The 24575-nt window shown below is 38.6% G+C and overlaps 2 protein-coding genes across 4 annotated transcripts; both read right to left on the minus strand.

Moving 5' to 3' along the window:
* Positions 1 to 3566: 3566 nt before the first annotated feature.
* LOC109050931 (bromodomain-containing protein 1-like) lies at positions 3567 to 17112 on the minus strand. Of its 2 annotated transcripts, none has more exons than XM_042715479.1 (13): positions 16739 to 17112; positions 12966 to 14330; positions 12698 to 12854; positions 12481 to 12612; positions 12144 to 12272; positions 11295 to 11607; positions 10917 to 11177; positions 10019 to 10498; positions 9805 to 9934; positions 9568 to 9698; positions 7454 to 7608; positions 7086 to 7137; positions 3567 to 4969 (listed from the first exon to the last, which is right to left on the minus strand). In XM_042715479.1, exons 2-13 carry the CDS (start codon positions 14309 to 14311, stop codon positions 4917 to 4919), a joined length of 3339 nt encoding a protein of 1112 aa, XP_042571413.1. In that variant the 5' UTR covers positions 14312 to 14330; positions 16739 to 17112; the 3' UTR covers positions 3567 to 4916. The 2 variants fall into 2 exon arrangements, with proteins under 2 accessions (XP_042571413.1, XP_018924021.2); XM_019068476.2 differs by lacking the exon at positions 7086 to 7137 and adding an exon at positions 7949 to 8058.
* Positions 17113 to 19165: 2053 nt separating this feature from the next.
* Positions 19166 to 22931, minus strand: LOC109050716 (serine/threonine-protein kinase pim-3-like). 2 transcript variants are annotated; one of them, XM_042715481.1, is made up of 6 exons: positions 22796 to 22931; positions 22106 to 22215; positions 21962 to 22012; positions 21512 to 21875; positions 20224 to 20400; positions 19166 to 20059 (listed from the first exon to the last, which is right to left on the minus strand). In XM_042715481.1, exons 1-6 carry the CDS (start codon positions 22797 to 22799, stop codon positions 19890 to 19892), a joined length of 876 nt encoding a protein of 291 aa, XP_042571415.1. In that variant the 5' UTR covers positions 22800 to 22931; the 3' UTR covers positions 19166 to 19889. The 2 variants fall into 2 exon arrangements, with proteins under 2 accessions (XP_042571415.1, XP_042571414.1); XM_042715480.1 differs by having other exon boundaries at positions 22476 to 22895.
* Positions 22932 to 24575: the final 1644 nt, after the last annotated feature.

A 24575-nucleotide genomic window follows, 5' to 3' on the forward strand; every position in this document is an offset into this window, starting at 1 on the left:
AAATCAATACTAACCTTGGAGAATGTCATGGAAACAAACGCCAATGCAAATCTGTTCAACAATAAACAAAAGGTGTCCGGCTTTGTTAATAGGACACATCTGAACTCATGGATGTTGATGTTATTTTGAAGTAACATCACTTTTACGCAAAGGAAAAGTTTATTTAATATGTTTTTTAAATTAAATAAACGCTCACAATTAAACCAAAGACCATCTATCATAAAATGTTAAAAAGTTAAAAACCTACATATCTCATAACCTTCTTGTTAAATCTGATGTCAGCGTTACCTCACCTTAAGTAAAAATTAATCCAATATTATATAGGAACTTCTATCCAGCTTGTTTAAATCAGCTTTAGAGGAGTTTTTTTTAATCCAGATATATTTTAAGAGAAAGCCCTTGACTCATATTCTTTTTAACTGTTTGGTTATGACTGCATGCTTTTGGAGGTTTCCAAATTAGATTCAGATACCCAGTTTAGTGCTACTAAATACATGATAGATTACACTTCTGGCCTGCTCTTTAGTGCAGTGGGGAGTTTGTTTCTTTGTAAATACATTTGTGTGTATTTAAATATTAATTTAGATTTAATTATTCAGAACAGATAATCACTAATCAGGCACGGCTCTCCAGTGCCTTTTCTGTTTTGAGGAGAACAGCATTTCTTGTTGCTCTGAGCTTTAGCTAGGCTTGGATCACATACTGAAGACTGGCTTGATTTCATGTTTTAACTCTAGAAGCCCTGTAGAGGCTGAGCTATAGGCCTGTGTCCAGCTGCACACACCAAAGAAAGTCTTAAATGTAAGGATACCACTGTATATGTAAGGCTTTCTTAGGGGGTTTGTTAAAACTGGCTGCTTTTTGTGTCCGGTTTTCCCACAGCAGGGATGCTGGGACGTTTGATTGCTGACAGATTTGTCATTATTTCTCTTGCTGGTATCATTTCTAAAAGCAATCAGCATATTGGTAAGATATAGTACTTGTTTATATATTGAAACAGCCTTTGGAAATTGTTGTGTACTTCTTTAAAGGAATAGTTCAAATTTGCTCAGAATGTACTCCTATCATCAGGCCATCCAAGATGAAGATGAGTTTGTTTCTTCATCAGAACAGATTTAGATACATTTAGTATTACATCACTTGCTCACCAGTGGATCCTCTGCAGTGAATGGGTGCCGTCAGAATGAGAGTCCAAGCAGCTGATAAAATCAACACAATAATCCACAAGTAATTCACACGAATCCAGTCCATCAATTAAAAAAACAAAGTAGTTTCTCTTTCACAGTGAAACACACAGCGTCTATACGACATGGCGGTGGCGGCGACAACAACAATACTACAACGAGAATAAAAGGTACGCCTTCTTTCTTTGCGTGAACATCTGGGCGGCATTATGCAAATCTTCTCACATACTGACGTAGAGATGTGGAGGCGTGTTAGAACGAGCTGTTTTAGGAGGGCGTGGATGAGTCTCAAATTTATAAAGAATATCTCTTTGGATTTGAGACTTTATTCTTTGCAACTTTACAGATCTTCTTTATTCACCAAGAGCTTGTAACACTCCAAAGAGAAAGGAAAATTTAAATAGCATCATATGAGCCCTTTATATAACAAATACTGCCATATCAATCAGGTAATTATTATCAATATCACCTCTTTTATTATGTCAACAGATTAACTATTTTAGACAGAAAAATTCAATCAAATTGTATTTGATTTGATTTTAGAAATACTTCCTCTAACTGTACTCCACCAAAGAAAGTAGTTCCAAACAAAGCCACATCAGAATGAACCGTTGCTCTCTAAGGTCTCCAAACGGTTTTGTTCCAGAATGAATCAGTTTTTATGAACGAATCGGTTGAAGGAATGACTCATAAAAAGACTCGAATATTCCCAACGCTAATGCAGATTTATCTGGTAAGTTGAAAAAATGGACAAGCGCAGTGATACAGATAGTGAAAAGTCCCAAGGTTCACACACAGAAATTAATAAACCGGAGAAAACACAAAAGTTAAAAAAAAAAAAAAAAAAAAAAAAAAAAAGGTTAGACGCGTGCTGTATGTACGTTAGGTTTGACACCGAGTGGTTGAACTAGGTATTGCAGTCCAAATTAAAAATATTGGAGGTTTTTTTTTCACCCGGCCCCTCCTCCTCAGACTTGATGCACACGCAGGTTGCCAGATTGACGACACAAACAGCGCACTTGACGATGAACGAAATGAAATACACTGTGCTCTAAAATCATGAAAACCGCTTCAACCGATTGACGTGCAGAAAACCCAAACCAATAATCTGAACGCGGGCTATTTATTTTACATAATATAATATAATATAATATAATATAATATAATATAATATAATATAATATAATATAATGTGATTTCTTGTTTCCACGTAGCCTAATGGAATAAATTGAACTCAAAATCATATTTCATGTACGTGTAATTATGTATTTGTTAGCCCGTCAAATTCATATAATAATAAAAATATAAAAGGCACTATTATATGATCTTGGACAGGATAAAGCGGACGGATAATTGTTTCAACCCATCTAATCATGTCAATTTTAAAGGCAGTTTAACCTGAGTTTCCTCTGACTGAGGAGACAGAGGCACTTTTTTGATTTGGTATGTTTGCAGATAAAAGCACCCCAGTGGAAAATGCAAACTGTGATAAACAGAGACAGAACAAGAGGAACAGATGAAGACGAGACAAACAGAAAGAGAAATTGCACAGCAGTGCTTGTTGGTTGACAAGCCAGACATCTCTGGAACAGGTAGTGCTGATCCGGAATAAAAGGCCTGTTTAATCTGCTTTACAGCCTGCAATGCTGACCTTGCTGGAATATTATTAAAGTTTAGAAGAGATCTTTTACAATCACATTCTGTCAGAGCTCAACCGCTTTTGTTAGGGGTGGGGCAGGCCATCCGGAGCACGACCATCAACATTGTGTTCGGTTCAACAGCGCCATCTAGTGATGTGCTGCTGAAACTGATGCAAATTCATTCATGCTTGGGAAATATATTTAACATGATTTTCATTTCTGAAAATACATTGTATATTAATTATATATAAATATAACATTTACTTTGTAGTAGGTTAACTGAAACTAAAACCATTTAAACATTGTTACCTGAAATAAACCCCAACTGAAATAAAATATCATATATTATATAAACTTTTCAACTGTAGGCAACATGACTTTAATTTTCCAAAATGACTAAAATTAAACAAAGAAAATACAAAATTACAAATATTAAACACTATCATAGTATCTACAAAAAATAAAACTGATTCGTAGAAGAAAAACCTTTAGATATTATCATAGTATCTACAAAAAATAAAACTGATTCGTAGAAGAAAAACCTTTAGATATTAATTACTTTGTAGTCATAGGCAGACCCTTTCTAACACACAAATTACAGAGAAGAAAAACCTTTAGATATTAATTACTTTGTAGTCATAGGCAGACCCTTTCTAACACAAAATAACAGTTGAGGTTACCTTCAAGAGAGGGAGGGAGGGAGAGAAATCAACTATCAAAAAGACAAACACAGAACCATTTGTACTTTTTTTGTGTTTATTTTCAGTGTACTTAAAAATACTGGATCTCGCCAGCACTCACTATCATTGGCTATAATGTGATCCTCCCAGAGAAAAGAAACAAGAGTACCGGTCAATACAAGACATTCATAAAAAAAGTGTTTTAACCCAGAATGCTACCCAGAATCCATACTGGAGAGAGAGACAGTTAAACAGTCACAACAGATGGCTATGATTAAAACACCCACACACAAAGCAAAAATAGGCAAGCACAGCTTCCACCAAAATATGCCTACTCTGAATATAAAGTTTTGCATACTTTTCTTTGTCCTAATACAACACATTTGTACAGGCACATCTTTTTCAGGCCTAAAATACAGTTCCCGAGAGCAAAGTGAAATAAAAAAAAAAACTTGGGGGATTTTTTTTTTCATACTATCTGCCTGAAACATTCACACAAACCAATATGAAAAAAGAAGGAAAAAAAAATATAGATAAACATTCCAAAATAAAGAAGAAAAAACTGGGCAGCAAAATTTTTGGTTTTGCATGAGTGATGCACTTCTTGGCTTTCATCGCTACTGTTGTTTCCTTTTCTCCTAATTTTTTTTTTTTTTTACCCACTCTAAAGTATTACATGTATATAATTTCTTAGCTTTATATAAATATTTACAAACATCACTTAGTTGTGTCCCATAAGAATATTTTTATATAAAAAAGTAGATAACATGTTAATGCCAAGGAGGAGAAGCTTGCATTGACATTACAATAACTTAACCTTTAAAAAAAAAAAAAAAAAAAAAAAAAAAGTTTGATACAGTAAGTGCGATAGCCCCTTCCAAAAGTCTCTAGCATGGAAAAATCAAGGCTTTGCACGTGATGTAGCACCAGATGGGTTCGCACCTCAGTGCGGTTGAGAAATTACCTTGGAGTAGAAATCTTCCAGGAGGTTGTGTGCGGTACAAACCAAAAAAATAATAAATTAGTGTTGGATAATTTAGGATGACATTATATACAGCCAGAGTTAAACACAAGGCGTATCGTGGATGGTGATGGAAGTGTAAAGGAAAGGAGATGGCAGTGAGTGAGTTCACAGCAGTCTTGCAGCACATTACAGGAGAGTGAAGGTGCTCTCACATTCGTCCGTTGAGAAGCTTGCCGGCTCCTAACAGAATTGGGAGGAAGGGCCTGTCTGATACCGGAGCGTAGCGTTGGGTAAACGTGGGGCTTGATGAAACCCTTCAACATGGATCTCCATTAATCTCCAGCGCCTAAGTCCTGGACAAGGCTCAAGTGGTTCATGGCACGGTTGAAGGCGCTTTGCACAGCTTTACGGATGCCTGACGTTCTGCCTTCCAACATTTTGCTTCTATCTAAGGTCTTGTCGATTCCGAACGGTACCATCTTGGATTTAGGAAGCCATTGCCTGATTGAAGAATACAGTTAATTTAATTTAACTTAAAACAGAATTTTTAAATGTAACACTCTGTCCCAACTAGCTGAGTTTCATGAGTCTGTCCACACTAAAACAGCTACCCAGCACAATACTACATAAACAAACAGCTGGATAAGTAAGGAGTTTAAAAAAATTCAATTATGAGAACCCCTAAATATGATCATAAATATGTGACCCGTGTTGGCTAAATGAGTCGGAATGCGCAGGGGATCATTTTGAGCTACAGGCAAAAAAAAGTGAAAAATGACTGTTTTCACAAAAATTAACGTCTTGCAATCCCAGTGCTCCAAATATTAATTTTAGATGTTTAATTACCTTTATTTGTATGTTTTCTGAGAGGAGTACCTATTCTCTGCTTGTTTCTGGCGCTGAATGTCATCCGAAGCGCCCGCATAAAGGTGCTTCCGCCTGCGCATGTTGTTGTAGTTTTAATAATCAATTTATTTATAATGAATACACTAAAGGGATTTAACATTTGATTATTTGTTTTTCTTAACTGAATGCTTCTTGTTTAGATGCAAAATGAAAAAGGTAATGCATTCTTCCTTTCTTTCTTATATTTGTTCTACGGTTGTTGTTTTTATTTGTTGTCTTATTTATAACAACAAAGATAAAATAAAAAATAGCTGTATTGTGATTATTAATAAAGTAGGCCAATTATTATTAAGAAAAGAAGTGGAGGAAAAGATGCAACATTGCAGGTGATTTTGCTTTGGAGTCTTTAAAAACTTTAACTCGATTTTTCTCAAAACTGACTTTGCTGACTCTATTGACTTCAAACAGGAGTACAGCAGCTCAGTCGTTTTTCGTCCGATTCCAGCAAATCTTGTATGTTTTTGATGGTATTTTAATGGTTTATTTGAAGAGATTTTAAGATAACTCATTTTTGAAAATTTGCTCATTGTGACTCATTTTGCCAGCACAGGTCACATATGATCATTCCTCTTACTAATGCATAGGCAGTTACATAATTTCACACAAAGCATTACACACATTAATTTTTTATTTTTTAAAAATATATTATTTTCTTGATCAGGGTCTGCCGGATTTATGGAGTTAAAATTAAGACTGTTTGAAGACTTTTTTAGGACCAAGTAAGAATTTTACAAATCAATTGAAAGGAAACATCACTATGTTTTCTAAATGTAAATGAGTTGTATTAGCAACACTTCCAAGTTTGAAAATACAACTTCATAATGATCTCCATTACTTAAAAATGTAATGCTTTTATAATATAACTTCTGATCATACTGCAAAAATAGTGATGTTCTTTATCAGTATTTTAATACCATTTTCCACCACAAATGTCTAAAGATTCTTAAATCAATATACATTTACTTGAGAAGCAAAATGACAAATTGATCAAAATAAAGTAAGTTTGATTAAAAAGAACAAATATCTCCCAGTGGACTTAATTCAACTAACAAGTAATTAAACAATTTATTCCCTTATTTCAAAGGGAAAACAAGTTTTCTTACTACACTGACAGATATTTGCTCTTGTTTTAAACAAACTTTTTTTCAGAAAACAAGATCTTAATTTTGCACCTTAAATAATCATATCTTGATTTAAGGATGTTTAGATATTTTTTTTTAGATACTATAGATAATGTAAAATGTTTTGTTTTTTTTTTTTTGTTTTTATATGACAAACTTTTTTATATTGTGAAATATTTATTACTTTAATATCTATATATATACTATAAAAAAAAATATATATATATATCATATATAACATATATATATGTTAGAAATCATTCTAATATGATTTATTATATATATATATATATATATATATACACACACACACACTATTTTATATATATAATTTTTCAAATGTTATTACATATTACATTAATTATATTGTCATTGTACTAAAATAAAACTAATTAAAATCTGATGATAAACAAAATCATATTTGATGATTATAATTCAATATTTATACAAAATTTTAATTTTACAAAACAATATCTAATCAATAAATTTATTTAATATGGCTACAAAAACATTGTGCGATATAAAGTTTCCATTAAAATAGTAATGATATTTAAACAAAAAAAGAAGGAAAGAAAGGAGGAAGACAACACCTTTTGGTGTTCCTTGGGTGTCTGTCAACACCTTTTGGTGTCCCTTGGGTGTCTGTTTTAAGTTTTTCAAACAAATCACAATTAAAAAAAACAACAATGATCTATTTTTTCAATAATATTTTTACATTTTACCCTTTCCAATACTAAAACAAAAATATTAAATTCAGTAAATGTGTTAAAATAATATTTAATTAAATATACATAATTAACATCTTTACATGTTAAGTTTTAATACCCTAAAAATATTTTGCAACAATCACAGCCGCCCCAGGACCACAGTGTAACAACCGCTAATGTCAGACACATTAACACATTTCACTGTAATTGTAGAAATATTTGAAAGTTTCTCTAAATGCAAGACTTCTCACCAGTTGCGTTTGCTGTCGAAGAAGCGGACGAGGAAGAGTTTCTCCTTGGACCTGAACTGCATCAGCTCTCCGACCCGGAGCACGTCCCGTGGAGGGGTGGGAATGTACTCGTCGTTGAGATGGCAACCCGCTCGAGACATCTGAGGATCTATGATCTACATGTGGGCAGAGAGGCTGTCAACACAACAGTAATCTTCCAACGCGCATCTCGAAAGGCCTGGTAACCTGCTAACTCGGAGTGTGCCTGTGACTGCTAACGTATAAACTGTTGGAAATGGAAATGGTTGCCACAAAACACAGGAACGAACACACACTTATGTCACATACTCGGTCACGCACACACAAAACAAATGTATGCACATACACATCCTGGTTGCATCACTTGGCAATAATGTTATGGTTGACTGTTGGCCCCTGAGGAGGCTGATGCATGAAATAATGAAGAGGAAGAGAAGGAGAACCAGTCTCTGACGGCATGCACACATGCACACTCACCAAGGCAGGATAGGAAGGATATCCACTAAGTTTGGCCCAAACTAGTTTAAGGGGCTCCAGATTTAGTGGTGTAGTGTTAGCAGGCATCCAAATATTGCTGCTCTCAATCTCTATGAAAGTAGGAATAATGGAAAGTTATGAGGGGTTCACCGTAAAAAATGGTGCAGAACACCTCAAGAGCCACGGCAGTATTTAGCCAATCAGCAATCGGCAGCAGTGGGTCATTTCCTTAACGGAAGCATGCCGAGACATTAACCAGACACTATTATGCCTCTAATGCCACTTCCAAAGGCAAATTTATTTAGATTTATTTATTAAATCAAAATAGAATAATAAATGTGCTGAAAATGGATTTGATTTGGTCTGGAAGGTCAAACATGTCATGTGACTAATGAGCCCAACTCAGACTCTGACATGCTTGCGAGTCAGAATGCAGAAGTAAGCTTTCTACTTCTGTGAAAGCGCAAGGCAGACCAAAAGATTTCGCTCTGCATATTGATGGTAAGCAATCTGGGAAATCGTTTGGAAAACACTGTTTGGGATGAATTTACCTTCAAAGGGTTAGTTCATCAAAAAATTCATATTCCATCATTATTTACTCAGCCTCACATAGTTCAAAAGCCACCATTTACTTTTATTAAACACAAAAGGGTACAGTGATTCTTCCTGCTTTTGTCTATGCAAGAACAGGAAGTCAACATGATTTCTGAGGTTCCTCTGAATTTACACAACAGATTTAGGTAAAGAACATGCCCTATGCATTGAAAAATCTTCCCTTCTGCCATAGTATTAAACATTGTGTTATTGGCAAAATCTGATTATGCAGATTAAAATTAAAAATACAAAAAAAACATCATTATTGTGTATTATTTTGGCCATGATAACCATGTAGTGAATATCTGATATTGTGTCAGCCCTAGTTTTAATTCTATGAAAAGAATACCAGAGCACAACGATAATAAAGAGGAACGATATATCTCTGGAATCACTTTCAGAACGATTGTTTCTAGCTGACGAGTGATAAAAACATTGACAGTCAATCAGAATCCACCTGACTTTAAAGAGCTCGACCATTTTAACTAGCAGACAGCAAAACTGCAGCGTGCACTTGGAATAAGAAGTTCTTGTGCATGTTTGGATAGTAATATTTATTGTGAGCTTGTATCACTATACAGTTTCACTGAATGGACAAGAAAGACACAAATTAATATTTCACGTGTCTTACTGAGGCAAAAAAAATTATTTGGAATGACATGAGGCTGAGTAAATTATGACAATTTTTATTTTCAAATGAACTGTCCCTTTAAGCGCCATGTTAAAGAGCAAACATATACAGCAACTACTCAGAAGGACAGGATAAGCCGTGATGACTATTAAAACATGAGTGTTTCACACATGCAGACACTACGGCAGTACGCAGCGGTCTTTGTGTTAGAAAAAGCAATGAAGAGCAGGTCAGTGGCAAAGTAAGCAAAAGGAAGGACAGCGAGCTTGCACAGAGCTGACGGGACACCGATGCAGCTGCCAGAACGGGTCTGACCCACTTCTCTGAACTGAAGAATGGGGCTGGTGTAAAATCCCACATACCCGCTCATGGCTGCAAAAAGCTGGATGCTCACCTGCTGCCAGCTTGTTGGGTTTGGAAATGTTCCCTGGTTCCACGCAATTGACCAGTTCTTTTTTATCATCCGTCGTGTTTCGTCTCGTCATCGCCAGCTTCCCTTTCCCGCTCTTTGTGTGACTGACATCGCTGAAAAACATTCAAAAAAGGGACTTCATTCATCACAAGTAATAAAGCCTAAAAAAATACTGTATATTAAAGGTTTAGAAATTTTATTCTGTGTACTCATTCCCACCTTGTGTTTTCCTGGATGCTCCCGCTTCCACTGGAGGAAATGCTGGACTCTGAAGCACAGCGGCGACGAGGCTCTGACAGCCGATTCACAGTTAGCCCTTTCTTTGGCTCAGAAAAGCCATTAGACATGCCTGTAAGTACAAAACAATGTCTATAATATGCCCATGGAGGAAAGGGTACGGTGTTTCTGGAAATGAAAAGAGAAAGCTGTTTACCTGTATCCAAGCGTTTAATCGGACACTCATCCTCGTCACCCTGACTGTCTCCGCTAGCACTATGTGTCCTCTTCCTGCGCTGGAGCAGGGTTTCGAGGCGAGGGATGACCACCGACAAGAACGTCTTAGTGCCCAGCTGAGGGCAATCAATTGAGGATTCACTTGTGTTTGACGGCTTCTGCGGACTCGTGTTCTTTGACTTCCGGAACAGCACAGCTGTTCGCCGGTTGACCATATTCGCTGGTTCAGTAAGAGTGGAGGTAGCAACCATAACGTTATTTTCAGAGGGTATAACGTCAGAGGAGAGACCATTTAGAAGTGAGGTAGAGAATGTCTTCCCGTCAAATTTGACCTTTTTCGGGCACTTTTCAAAGCTGGGCTCCATGGGTTTCAGTGTCGGAGGTTCACAGGAACTGTCTAAGTTTTTCAGGAGTGGCAGAGAATCTGAAGGCTCAAGTTTTGGAGGTAATGACTTGTCACCTGTAATGAAATATTTAAATAAATATTTAATACAAAACCATTTTGAAGAGTTTCACAGCTCTTAAAGGAAGGTTTGACCAGCTATTATTGAAGATAATTTAAATTGAATATTTTTTGTTTTCCATTTAAACCTTTAAAAAAAAAAATTATAAAATCAATGTAAAAAATTTACCATCATTTATATCAAGGCAATTAAATACTTGTTTTAGAAAATTATTGACAATATATAAGAATAAAAACTTTAAGTATTTATACAATATTTAACTTATAAATATTACAAGTAACAACAATAATAAGTGGTCTCAGAAATCTTGGACGCCATAGCTTATATTTCTAAAATTATGAGAAGTGGTTTCACTAAACTTCAGCTACTTTGAGCCAACAAAAAAACCCCCCATGTGATTCAACCAAATTGCACCTTCTTCTTCATTGGCTTGTGGTTGAATAAGAGGCGCCTTTTCCTCTTCCTTGGGATTATTCTGCTCCAATGAAGGGGGCTCCATTTTGTGACCCATTTCCATTCGCACATCACTGATGGTCTTTTTGAGCAGTTTGAGCCGTTTGCTCCGGGAAGGGCATGACTTCATGGCAGTGGTTAAATCCAGCATCTCCAACAGCTTATTCAATTGTTCCTCCTTAGACATGTGCTCGCGATTGCCTGGGTTTAACAGTCGGTCAACTGAAACAAAGAGATTAAAATTCATAATGATTCACCAAGAAACCAAAATCTGTGATTTTCAATTTTAATTAGTCTAAAATCTAACAGAGAAGAGAAATGTAACACATAGGTCTTTACCCTCATCCCAGGTCAATGCTGGAGGTGGCTCTATCTTAGGAGGCTCAGCGAGGTGCATTCCACTGGCAAAGTCAAAGCCTATCCGTTCAGTGTCCCGCCGAGTCTTCCTGAGGATCGCTCCACCGTAATCTCGCAGACGCACAGCAGCACGGTAGAAAAAGGTGTCCTTGGCGTTGTACTTCATGCAGTTGTTGATAATGAGGTTGAAGTCATCCTCAAACTCATCCAGGTTCTTATACCCATGGGCGTCAATACGCTTTCTCATTGTGGAGAAGTCCATAGGGTGCTTGATGTGGTCTAAATAATCAGGAACCTGTACATAAGAGCGAAAATCAAGCATGGAACAAAATTAGGAACTACATGTACACTTAAACAGTTTGGACACACCTATTCATTCATTATTTTATTGAACAACAGTAAAATCATTAAAACTATGGAACACATAAAAATGTATCATATCTTAAGGGTTTTTAAACACTGATGCCAAAGACAAATGATGACAATGTTGCGAGTGACGCCAACAATGTATAGCAACCCATATATATTGAACAAAAGTGTTTCAAAATCAAATAACTGGCTTTTATATTGCTATTGCACTAAAGTTAAAATAAATTACTAAAACATATGAATATAATACAAATACATTATAAATTGAAAATATATAAAAAATGAATAAAATGTAACTCACATATAAAATTTCAAATCCAATATTTTTGGATAATACTATAAAAGTTGTTTTCTGAAAACCCCTGTTTTAAGCTTTTTTTCCACATCAAAAATCATTATATTATCAAAAACAATTTAGAGTTTGATAAGGCCAGCATAAGCCCACAGGAATGAGAGACATACCTCTTTGACGCTGACAGGTTGGGCAAAGATTTTAGTCTGGTCTTTCTCTTGCAGCTGATCCAGCACTGCTCGCAGCAGGACAGGGAATGGAGTGAGCTGCATCTCCAAAACCGACTGCTGCAACTTCATCTGCAGAAACCAGACCAAAACATTGGGAGAGGGATTACATTAACTTGATCAAAAACACACCTTTCATGTAGCTGCATACATTAGGGATGACATAAGTACCAGTACTTTGATACCAAGTTGATACTAACTTATACATAAATAGTTTAAAAGTAAGTTATTTTTTATCTCTTGCACCTGATGTCACATCATATGACGATGACCACCATACCTCCTCTCTCTTTAGCTTCTCTCTCTTGCGGATCAGCTCCAGCAGCAAGCGAGCACGCTCCAGGTCATGCCGTAAACGATGCCAGTCCTTTAACTGCTCTTTCAGAGATTGACGATCATCAACGCATGGCACCTGTCATTCAAAAAACAAATCCTTGCTCAAAATTCATACGCATAAGAATTGGAATGTCAATCACTGCAGACCAAGAAAGACTCACCTGTTCTGGTTCTTTTTGCGTCTGTATGGCAGTCTGCAGGCGCCTTATTAGCGGGACACCATTCCTTGACTGCCTCTTGAGCATCCAGTAACTGAGAACCCGTTCCACAAACACCTTCTTCTTTTGGACAGAAACTTGGTTGAGAATTGTGTTGAAACTGTAAGGACACAGGAAATTATAGACCATCAAAAAAATAAAAAAATAAAAAAATAAAACACTCAAAACATCAAAGATTCAGAAAATCTTTGCAGAAAAAGGTTTCACCTACCTTTTAGGTGTAATACTAGGCCCAGAAACCGTGGGAACCACTGTGATGGGCTCCGATTCAGGCTTTTTTTTGTTCTTTTTATGGCATCCCTTTGCTCTATCCCTGTGAGCAGCCTTCTGACATAAACCGTTCTTGGGTTTGGAGTCCTCGTATATAGTAAGGGGTCTCCTCACACAACCGTTAGGTGTATGAGAGCAACAGTATGCCGTTTTCTTCACAGAGAACGTAGTAGCTTCTGATTCAGTGACCTCTTTGATGGGCTCCATCTTCATGTAGAGACCGGCTTTCTGAGCACAGCTTACGTGGAAAGCTGTGTAACAGTTGGCCTTGCTGCACTGAATGCAGGCGCCCACTCCTTTCTTCTTGCACAGGTAACAGGTAAGTTTCCAGCGAGCTGGAGGAATGTTTGCCACACCATCGATGGGTTCGATGAAAACCGTATTGGTAAAACCGACTTCGGGGACCCAGATGGCACAGACCACGTGCCCCCAGCGATCGTCGTCTGTCCTCTTAAGCGCGCCACCTTTATTCGGACAGAATATGCACTCGGCGAGCTGGGAGGGAGAATTTAAGCAGTGCCGGCAAAGCCAGCGGCCCTCCGGGATATGGGGGACGCCGTAACACTCCTGATGCACGGCGAGATTGCACATGTCACAGAACAAAATCGCATTACTGTTCTGGCACTCGCCATCCATGCAGATGCAGCACACGGCATCCTCGTCGATAAGAGGCTGGGGGTCTCCTTGGCCCTGGCTCTCGAAGAAAGACTCCTTCTCGAAGCGGTCCATGAGGAACTCAAAGACGTTCTGAGAGACCTGGCTATAGCCGTCGCTCTTCCTCTTCTCGTTGATCAGCTCGAGCCATGCATAGTCTTCCTCATCCATGTCATATTCCACCTCCTCGTCGAGCTCGTCCAGCGTCTTCTCCACATAGTTGTAGTACGCCGACGGCCTCCGTGGCACCGCCGGGAGATTGTACTCAACTGTTCGGATCTTTGGCTCTGGTAGCCTGCCCTGAGCTGGTGAACCCTGCACAGTCGTCAATGCGGCACTCTTCTTCTGCTGGTTGTTTTTAAGCCGCACCGAGCGCACGAGGACCTGCTGTGGCTTCTCTGTGTTCTCCTTGTTGCTGGTGCACTCGCTGATCTCCTGAGCTAAAGGGTCATCGCTGTCGATGACATCCATTTTGTCATAAATGCTGAGACGGTGCACGCAGCCGTCGATCTCCAGCTCCACCATACGCTGAGCCTCAGCATATGTCAAGGTCTCGCGGTTGCGTGAGGGTTTGATGGGAGAGGGAGGCCTCTGCGGGGTGGCGACACGATTATGACGAACCTTCTTCCTCATTTTGAATGCCAGAGAGGAACTGAAGTAAAAGAAAAGCACACATCAACTGATTCAAAGCCACAATTTGTACCACCACAGATCAAATTTCATTTCTGGATCGAAATACAAACACAGATGCTATAAAAACAATACAGCAGCACTGTAAACATCCATTTACACCAGGACCATTGGCTACAAAGTTAAAGGGGTCATATGATGCGATTTCAATTTTTCCTTTCACTTTGGAGTGTTACAAGCTCTTGGTGCATGAAGAAGATCTGTAAAGTTGCAAAGACTAAAGTCTCAAATCCAGAGAGATATTCTTTATAAAAGTTAAGACTCCGCCACCCCCCAAAATAATACGTCACTATGTGGAAATATTTGCGTAATTTCGCCCAGATGTTCACACAGAGAAAGAAGGCGTGGTTTCAGTAACCGCAGTTAGTGTTGAAGCAGCTATATCAGGGAGATGCTGTGTTTCTAGGCGAAAGCAAAAGAACTTTATTTGGCCTTCCAAAAGTAGACGCATTTAGGAAGCTTCAAGACTACTTACAACAGAACAGCAACGCATTTTGTGCCGTTTCGTTTCGTGAACCTAGGAGAGGAGGTAATTCAGACTTTGTTACGACAATCTGGCGCTTCTGAATCAGCTACTGTAAGTATGTTTTGTTATTAAAGTATTTGCTATTGACTGTTCAAATGCGGAATTTTGCGTATCGTGTGAGTGTGTGTGTGTGTGTGTGAGAGAATGAGACAGGGTCACACAGTGGAGTCAGCTGTCTTTACCGTCCGTGGCTTGTGTACTGCAAACACATACGAGCTTCATCACTGTGTCTGTCACGCAACTCTGTTCCCGTTTCAGGGACTTTGTAGAAAACAACGCGTTTGAGAGACTCGGGGCATAGAGGACCTACAATAATGTACAGTATTTGAAAAAAAAAATTTTTTTTTTGAACATTAAAGCATGTCAACATATTCTGTTAAACCAAATACACAAAATAATGATCTTTAAAAATGCATCATATGACCCCTTTAACAATAACAATAACTATAGCATTCATACCAACAGACAACAACATCCTGTTTATTACACCCGCTTGTTGCATGACTGTTGCTTTAAATGTTGGAGCTTATTTAAGTCTGACAAATTCTGATTGGTTGTCAACATTTATATTGCTCAGCTGGAAAAATCGCTCTGAAAATTTTACTGTCAAGGTCTGTTCTAACCAAGGACGACAACTAAGTTTTAATAATACTTTTAATTCTTTGAGAATAGTGAAGTCCACACCAAAACTATGACAATAACGACACAGAGAAACTTTAACCCTTAACTTGTCTTTCAGTACTTCCGAAACAAACTAGCTGATGAACGATAAAACACTGACAGCCAACCAGAATCGGACCGACTTTAAAGGTCCCCTGAAGTGCCTTGAAACACGCAGCATTATTCTATGTGGTGACGTAATTTCAACTGAAACAGGAAAAGACAGTGTAATTTACTTGGCAGTCTATGGGACAGTCACAAGCCTCCCAGTTTTCATCCAAAATATCTTAACTGTGTTCCTAAGACGAATGAAGCTTTTACAGGTTTGGAACGACATGGGGGTAAATGGTTAATGACAAAATTTTCATTTTGGGGTGGAGTATCCCTTTAAGCGAGCGATGCAATTCTGTCTTCTGCCACTTTAAATACTCAAACTCTTCAGAGTGGTTTGGATTCTCATTGGCATGTTTTTATCGTCCACCAGCTGGGGGAAAGCGTTCTGAAAGTGGTTTCAACGATATCGTTCCTTTGTGTTTTTATCGTTACATCCGTGTAGTGGATTTCTTTAAAAAAACTATTTTAAGCTTTATAGTTACCGTCCTTGGTGTGAACAGGCATAACTGCAAGCACGCATCCATCTGGTATCCATAGCAACCTAAACCCAAGTTAGAAAATCGGCATGGAAACAGAAAAACCGCTTGCGTTTGTATTTTTGTTAATATGTGCCGTTTCGCCATCTGACGCAGCGTTAGTTAATTATTTTATTACAATGTAAACAACACAACAGTAACGTGCTTGCAGATTTGAGTTGTTTAATATTTTGAAACACATAGCTTTTAAGCTCCACAAACTGACACATCAACCCATTAACTGAGCAATTGGCGTTCAACCGATAACAGCCACGGTTTACATCCAGGCTTTTGTTTGTTTGAGGGGGCAGGGCAGGACAAGGCCAAACACACTGGACTGGAAAGAAAACAAACTGAGCAGTAAGGACACACTGGATCCGGCGGCCTGCTGGTGGCTCTGCTAGTGAGCTAATGCTGTTTGGAAAGGTCCACCGACATCACTGCAAACATGGCGTCAAACAAAACAAAACACGCGCTGTAAAACGTGAATACAAACGCCCTTTAAAGCCGCGAATAAATAAATAAACCCCCAGAGACACTGTGGTCCATTCTTACCTTTGCCGTCGACGTTAAAAGGAGCTTCAAAGGCCGTACGGCCAAGCTAAAAGCTGCAGCGCTGTGGCCTACTGAACAGCAGTAGGTTTAATCCGTGCACGAGCCGCGCTACAGGCGCTACCGTCCACCAGCCGCTTCTCCGTTGTATTCCAGGGGTAATATGAGGTATCCGTAACGGTCTGCCGGATCCAAAAATAAGCATTGAAAAGCCGGAGTTACATGCTCAAGATAACAGCAGCTCGACCATACTATCGCGCCTGTTTTCGGTTGTTATTGGGCTGGCCGTACGGGCACTATGCTAGCAGGCTAGTTCGCCTCTCTTCCCCCACAACAATGCGGCTGCAGCTCTCCATCGCCTTACGCACCGCGTCATCACGCACGGCGCCGTACGCACAACGTCACTACGTTCCGCGGCAAAAATAAGGAAGTAGGCGCTAGGCAGGGTGGCCTCTTAGTTTGTTTTTACACAAGATGCACAATGGATACTGTATATTGTGTGATCCAAATTGTTCAGTTATTTATTTTATTTCGCCCTAGGCTGCACAGATTAGTACCGCGCGGCTCTTTCTTTGCGAAACCTTTAGGTGCTCAAGTCGTAGTATTATATTATAACTTAATTTTTTTGAACTTATATGTGTTTTCCATGCCTGTAAAAGTATTGGAAATGTTTTTTTATGAATAAACCTGTATTTTAAAAGTATATATTTTAATAATATTTATTTATTTATTTAATATATATTGATTAATGTATATATTTTCTATGTGTGTTTTTTTTTTCTTATGTTCAGCTCAGAAGCTACTACACGGCCAAAAGTATGTGGACATTCATCTAATAAATATTTTTATTTCAATGAATGAATCGGTGAATGAATAATATATGAATAAATTAATTTATGAAATCGTTGTTTCTGGGTGTTCTCTGTTTTTAAAATGTTAAACTTTTTTTTCTTGGTTACGTGAACGTTAGATACAACATTAAGGGAATGTTCTATTTTAAATATTTTGCAAGCATTTGGGGAATGTTCTCTGAACCATATGAAACTTAATAAGTAGGAACATTTAAAAATGCTACACAAACATCCAACTAAACTGCTTCAGTTCTGTTCTGTAAACAGTGTATAAATCATGGTTTTGTGCTAACATTATTAAAGACCAGATAATTGTGAGCAAATGTTCTATTAACGATACTGGAAAAATGTTTGTTCATAACTTTGAAAGAGCCTTGCCAGAACATTAAACAAAGTTCTGAGAACATCCCTGTTAGCTGAGTATACTGTAATTACAAACTGTGACTTTGACATGCAATTAGTTATGCAACAAGTGTGAAGAGCTTGATTTATTGATCCATCAGCTGTCAACCCATTATCAAGTTTATCATTATGACTCATATGTTAATGTAAACCTCTGGTAAATTAGTTATCTTGAGTAAACTGCTCCAGTTACTATACAGGCATTATAACAGAAGTCCAGGAAGGATGAATGAATAATCTGAATTGATCTTTCCATAGAAGCGAGAATTGTTTTGTGCAAAACTATAATTTTGCTATTAATTTTAATAAATTGTATTATATGCTAGTATTTAACTCATTTGCATATACTGTAAGGGTCATTATGTGCCAGATATATTTAATACCTTAGTAACAATAGGAACAATTTAATAATCTCAGGTGATTCTACATCTGAATTATGCATTACATAACAATGACTCAATAAAGCCTTATTCAGCTCTTTGACAGTAATGCTTTAACGCCAATGTCATCACATTTGCATACCCCGTTGACTAATGTGGGTTATGTTAACTACTCATCAGGATGTTTGGACTGTTCATGTGAGTCAGACACAATCTGTAGCTACTTCCTCATATTCAAAATTAGATTTTGGGAATGGACTTTTTATGGAATTGCAAGAATATTACAATTTTTTTCTTTTTCATTTTACTAAATGTTCTAAGCTATCAATTATGTTTCTACAAATTAATCCAATCTTAAATTTCAGTTCCACTATCTGTAGGGGGCAGCATCCTCACATACAATGTATAACTGCACATGAAAACAAGGATGTCATTTAAATGCAAGCAGACACCACAAACACTTTACATATGAAAGAAATTTATTGTGTCCAATATAAAAAAATAAATGTCACCAGCCCAAAAAAAAAAAAAAAAAAATCCACACTGTCACAGTGGAAGGACTAAAACACTTTTACTTCCACTTCACATGGAGAAAAAACTGATTCTAAATTTTACACTACATCAGAAAATGGCATCACTAAACATCTGAATCGTTTATTTGTATCAGTATTAGATAGCTTTAGCATGTCTATGATCCTTTAGGTTAAACTAAAGATAAGCCCAAGAACTCTTTACATTTAATAATTTCATTTTACTTTTGCAGATGGTATAAAATGAATAAATAAATAAATAGCCACTGAATGTGGAATGTTTGTATTGCATGAATAAATAAGATACATGGAAGAAAATGTACATAAATACAATACAAATACTTGTATTTAAAAAAAAAAAAAAAGCCCCCCCAAAAAAAGGAACGATAAGCGAGTCCATGAATATTGCATTGATTGTGCACATCACTCAAGTCTCTGCTAAGCAAAGTCTAAAAAGTGACGTCAACAGAGATGAAGTAGTGGAAGACATTCAGAAAACAACAGAAGTGAAAACCATCGAAATAGTGAATATGAATGGCAGAGCAGCAGAGAGATACTGTTAAGAGAGTAGTAAGTGTGTACTTCAAGTATTTGACCACTAGAGGGCAAAGGAGACCCACCACATAACTAGTTACAGTCTTTGAAGGTTCCCATGAATCCAGGGGAGTTCCCCTAAAATCCATGAAAATCCACCTGGTGTCTGTCGTGACTTGAATCCCATAAAAGCAGCTTTTCAAAAAAGGCACCGAAAACTAAAAAGATAGTCTAAAAAAGGAAAATAATGTCCATGCTCTATAAGAGCAACCAGTAAGATCAAAGGATCACTAGCATTGCTGCTCACGCAGTCCCTACGGGTAACAACTCACCCTTAGCAAGAAAAACAACCAAAAAAAGACATTTATGCAACATAAACCGAAGTCCTGATAACCAACAGACTGGGAACAAGAGCAAAAAGGTCTCAGAGTCCATTCACTCGCCGTCCCCGCATCCGTCAAAGGCTTTCTTTGCCCGATTCTGTGCTGATGGAGTGAAGTGTGATGTTGCCGCTTTCTGCTTTCGGGCTTTCCTCCATGCGTATCCACTGATGCTCAAAGATCTGCTCCAAAGTGGGCCGGTCTGAAGGTCTCAAGCAGAGGCACCATTTGATGAGCTGCTGACAGACTGATAAACAGAAAAGCAGCAAGGTTAAACTCCTCATCCACAAAAAGGTTAAATAAAGAAAGACTGGACTGTTTACATTAATTTTATCCAATTTCAGGCCAAATAAAAGGTAATTATGGGTCAATTTTGGCCCCTGGTTTGAGTATCTCCGGTTCGGAACATACCTGGAGAGACTCTTCTCCTGAAAAAGAGCCGTCCTCTCAGAATCTCCTCATCATGCTCAAACGGGATGTCGCCGCACACCATGTCGTACAGTAGGACACCAAGGGACCAAACGGTTGCTGAGCGTCCGTGGTATCTGTGGTAACGTATCCACTCGGGAGGACTGTACACTCGCGTGCCTACAAAATAAAACATTTGGTTTTTGATCCAGTGAGAATTAACCTTTGAGACGTACAAAACATATTTGCGTGTCAAGAACATGAAGATTTCATTTTTATTTTTTTGTCCTGAAACCTACTCTTTGATTTTTTATTTCTGGCAAAACAACACTTGCTTCATAATCGCCTTGTTTTGCCGTTAAACGCGCCGATTTTGATTACACTGCAGCACTGTATAATGAGCCGCTCCAGTCAGCTGACTCTAGCAAGGGGGGGCGCCAGCGGTCTGGCGTTCGCACAAACTCTCCTCCCTCCTCCAGCCTCACAGTGAGCCGGAGAACAGCTCGATCCAAAAAAACAAGCAAGCTGAAACAGGAGAGCGATCTAAAAGGGAGACTTTCAGGTACAAACAGTCACAAGCTATGGCAACTCCACATGCTTCCAGCATGAGTCACTTCCCCCAACAAAAGCCCCTTCACTGGGGTGGTGTGACAGGCCCCCAAAGGCCAGGAGTCGCTCGGATACCAAACAAAAACAGGGATCTGTGATGGGATCACGTGGTGCCTCAACTCAGGTTTCACAACAAACAGATGCTACGCAGTAACAGCTGATCCTCTCCACTAACTTATCTCTCAGATTCAATGACTTAAGTTACATTAAATGAGTTTAAAGTGCAAGAATGTTGTCAAAATAAATTTATACAAATATATATATAAATTCTCTGTTGTAAAAAGGTGGGGGAAAAAAATTTGGAGTAATATTTGTTTGTTGTTTTGGTTTGTTGTTTCTAATTTTGTTTATATGGAAAAGAAAAATAAATAAAGTTTGCTGGTCTAAGATAGTCTTAACAGGTCGAAGATGGTATTCCATCTTTGCAAAGACAGTTTTCAGCTGGTTTCCCTAAAATAACTCTTGAAACCAAGCCAGACCAGAAAAAAAAACAACAACAAAAAAAACACATCAAAGCTGTTTTTCAGCAGAAGTTAAACACTTAATTCTTTTTAACTCGAATGCTTATTACTGATGGTAATTATTCTTCCAGAATTGGCCAAGTACAAATATTTCAACTCATTTTATTAGAAGCGGCAGGTGTGCCAATGCAGAGCAGGATGGGTAAGAGCCAAGGACGCACCATCAAAGTCTGTGTAGACGGTGTCCTTGAGGATGGCCCCCGAGCCGAAGTCAATGAGCTTCAGGTCTCCCGTGCGTAAATCCACCAGGAGGTTCTCGTCTTTGATATCCCGGTGAACCACCCCGCAGCTGTAGCAGTGCCTCACCGCCTCCAAAACCTGTCTGAAGAAGCCCCGGGCGGTGTCCTCGTCCAGCGCGCCTTTCTCCGTGATGTAGTCGAATAAATCCTTCACCATCTCCGGCCGCTCCATTATAATCAGCCAGCCGTCGGCTCTCTCGTACCAATCGATCAGTTTAATGACCCCCTGAAACGTGCTCCCGACTTTCTTCAACAAAACAATCTCGAGTGGAACCAGCGAGCCGTTCTGCAATATAAAAACGCGTGCTTAAGAAACTCATTAAGAAAGAAATTCATAACCAGAATACATACATAAAAGGCTAGTTTACTTACAATCGTACCCCATTCGGTCACTCTCTCCTTAGCAACGTGTTTTATCGCAACCTGGAGACAAAAAGAGAAAAACGCGCGTATGAATGCATGACTGTGGCGCCAAACGCGGCCATGTGCTGCCACCAAAACAAAGCCTGCGCTTACCGGTAACGCGTCTGAGATCCGAGTACCGGCGTACACTGTCCCAAACCCGCCGCTTCCCAGCACCGAGCCCACATGATAAACCTTCTCATACGGCTCCCTTTCGGTCTTGGCTGTAAAACGAAGGAGAAAAGGCAGTAGAAGTCAATATGTTGCTATAACAACGTGATTTAAACCGAATGTGTACAACACACTGTTGGCAACAAAATGGCTCCATACGCAGGTCACGGACAGGCGCGTCCCGATTAAGCGGCTAGTCGCGTTTGGAAAATTAGGAGTAACGTTAGCTAAACATCGGGGTAAGGGCACGCGATTAAAAGCGACATGAAAAACTGATATCGTTATGAAACTGAAGAACGACGTCTAACGTTACCTGCTTGAAGTTGAATTTTCACCGGCAAGTGGTCAATGTTGGTCGTGTTGCAAATATGAGAAAAAGATCCAAACTTGGACAGTAACATTTTTTGTCGTCTTCTCAAAAAGATTCTCAGTCCTTAAGATGCTTAGCTGTGTTTCGGACCGGAAAACACCGGCACTCCGTCCTTCACCGAAAACACCGAATTCCTTTCAAAAATGTATTTAGGAGTGGGACTCCGCACGAAAATCACACGAGCGATCGCAAACGATTCCGATTCCTCGTCTACAAAGGTGTCAAACTCAGGTAACTAATTATTCACAGATGTCCTCGCGTACCCATAGTGAGAGAGAACTGCACACGTTTGCGCTTCGCGTCTGGTCGGTGCGCTCGGTTGATGTGTCTGTCTGTGTGTGAGAGAGAGAGAGCGGGGAAACCGTATTAACTCTTTCATTCTCGTGTTTGAGCGCTGGAAGCGTTGCACAGATCCCTCCGCGACGGATAGACGCACTGCAATCAAATTAAACCCACACACACTTCTCACAATTCTTTAGCGGTTCAAGAAAAAGAAATACTGAGTGATAAAATCTAGATTTACACTGTAATTGTATAAGCATTCATCAGCAGTGATAAGTAGAGCCTTGGTGAATAGTGCGCGACGCCGATGGATACCTCGTCTGAGAGCATTGCGCTTAGGCTACATGAGACCAACCACGTTGCACAGATTGTATAATTGCGGTTTGACTAATTGGAGTAATATTGCTGGATTGTGCCTGTCTAATAATAATAATAATAATGCGTTTGAGCAACATTAATAATAATATTATAAATATTAATAAAGCACATTATTATTATTATCATACAATTCAGCTGTTCATTATGGCTATAGCATCTGGTGGGGGCATTAAAAGCCACAAAGACTCATACCTCATCAAGTTTCAGTTCTATGATTCATAATGAATGATTATATAGGCTAACTGCATGGTGTAACATCATAAAGTATTTGGTACTCTATGGATATCGAGTATAAGATTATATGACAGTCTACATAAATTAATCACGCAGATCCTTATCAAGCATATGACTGAAGCTTTACAGATTTATTTTCTGGGATTATCTCTTTGTCCAGCTCAATCCTCATCATTTCGCACATCCGAGGAGCTAATTTGGAAAGAGGCTGATGGAAGTACACAGACAGGATGTCTCAACGACAGGGAGACAAGGTAAACAATGATCCCCTACTGTGATAGAGGATGGACGTTGTTATGAAAATTCATATAATAAGATAGCCTCTGCAAACAGACTTCCTTAATTTCCAGCTGTGCACCCCAGACCCATTAGACACTGATATCAAACTGCAGGCAAATCGATGCTTTGCCTTTACATAAAATGTCTTAAAAATAATAACTACATCCCAAACCAAGATGAATAAAATGTGCAATTACACACATATTCCAACTGCACTTTATGTAAAGTGTCACAAATGGCTGCTAAGAATAAAACGTAATGAGCCATGACTGAACATCTTACATCTGACAGTGAATGTGTGACATTCATTCTATTATTACTTGTCATTCTTCTCCTATTTCCCCGGAAAAAAGAACATATCCGAACTTTCATCTCATGCCAGATTCATTAGGTCATACATGAGAAGGACATCAAGGCTTTGGGGAGCTTTTATGAGACACACTGAAGCAATCAGCAGGGAAATCCCTCAAGCTTTTCAGCAGTTACCTGATGAAAGGCCAAAGCACATGTGTCCAAATGAACAAAAAGCTTCTATGGACCCCCAGTGTGTGATTTAGTTGGTGAGTTTACATTCAAACTCGATTATTCCTAAATCCTAGCATTTCTATAGTACCATAGTAAATTAAATTCAGATCTCACAACTACACTGAACTATTGTTGGCAGCTGGTCTGTGATACGTATTCCTCTGTTTTACGTATTCCTGAAGAAAATGTGATAACCTGAAGCAAAAGTGGCTTTATGCAGCTTTACACGTCTAATCGGACTGATCACAAAGACTCCCACTGTTTTCGCTGACAAGAGGTGCTTATAGTGCACAGCTCTGAACCCTCTTCAGAGGTTATCTGGAGGGCAGGGTCAGACAATCACTT

The sequence above is a fragment of the Cyprinus carpio genome, chromosome A25 (assembly GCF_018340385.1).
Source record: "Cyprinus carpio isolate SPL01 chromosome A25, ASM1834038v1, whole genome shotgun sequence".
Lineage (NCBI taxonomy): Eukaryota > Metazoa > Chordata > Actinopteri > Cypriniformes > Cyprinidae > Cyprinus > Cyprinus carpio.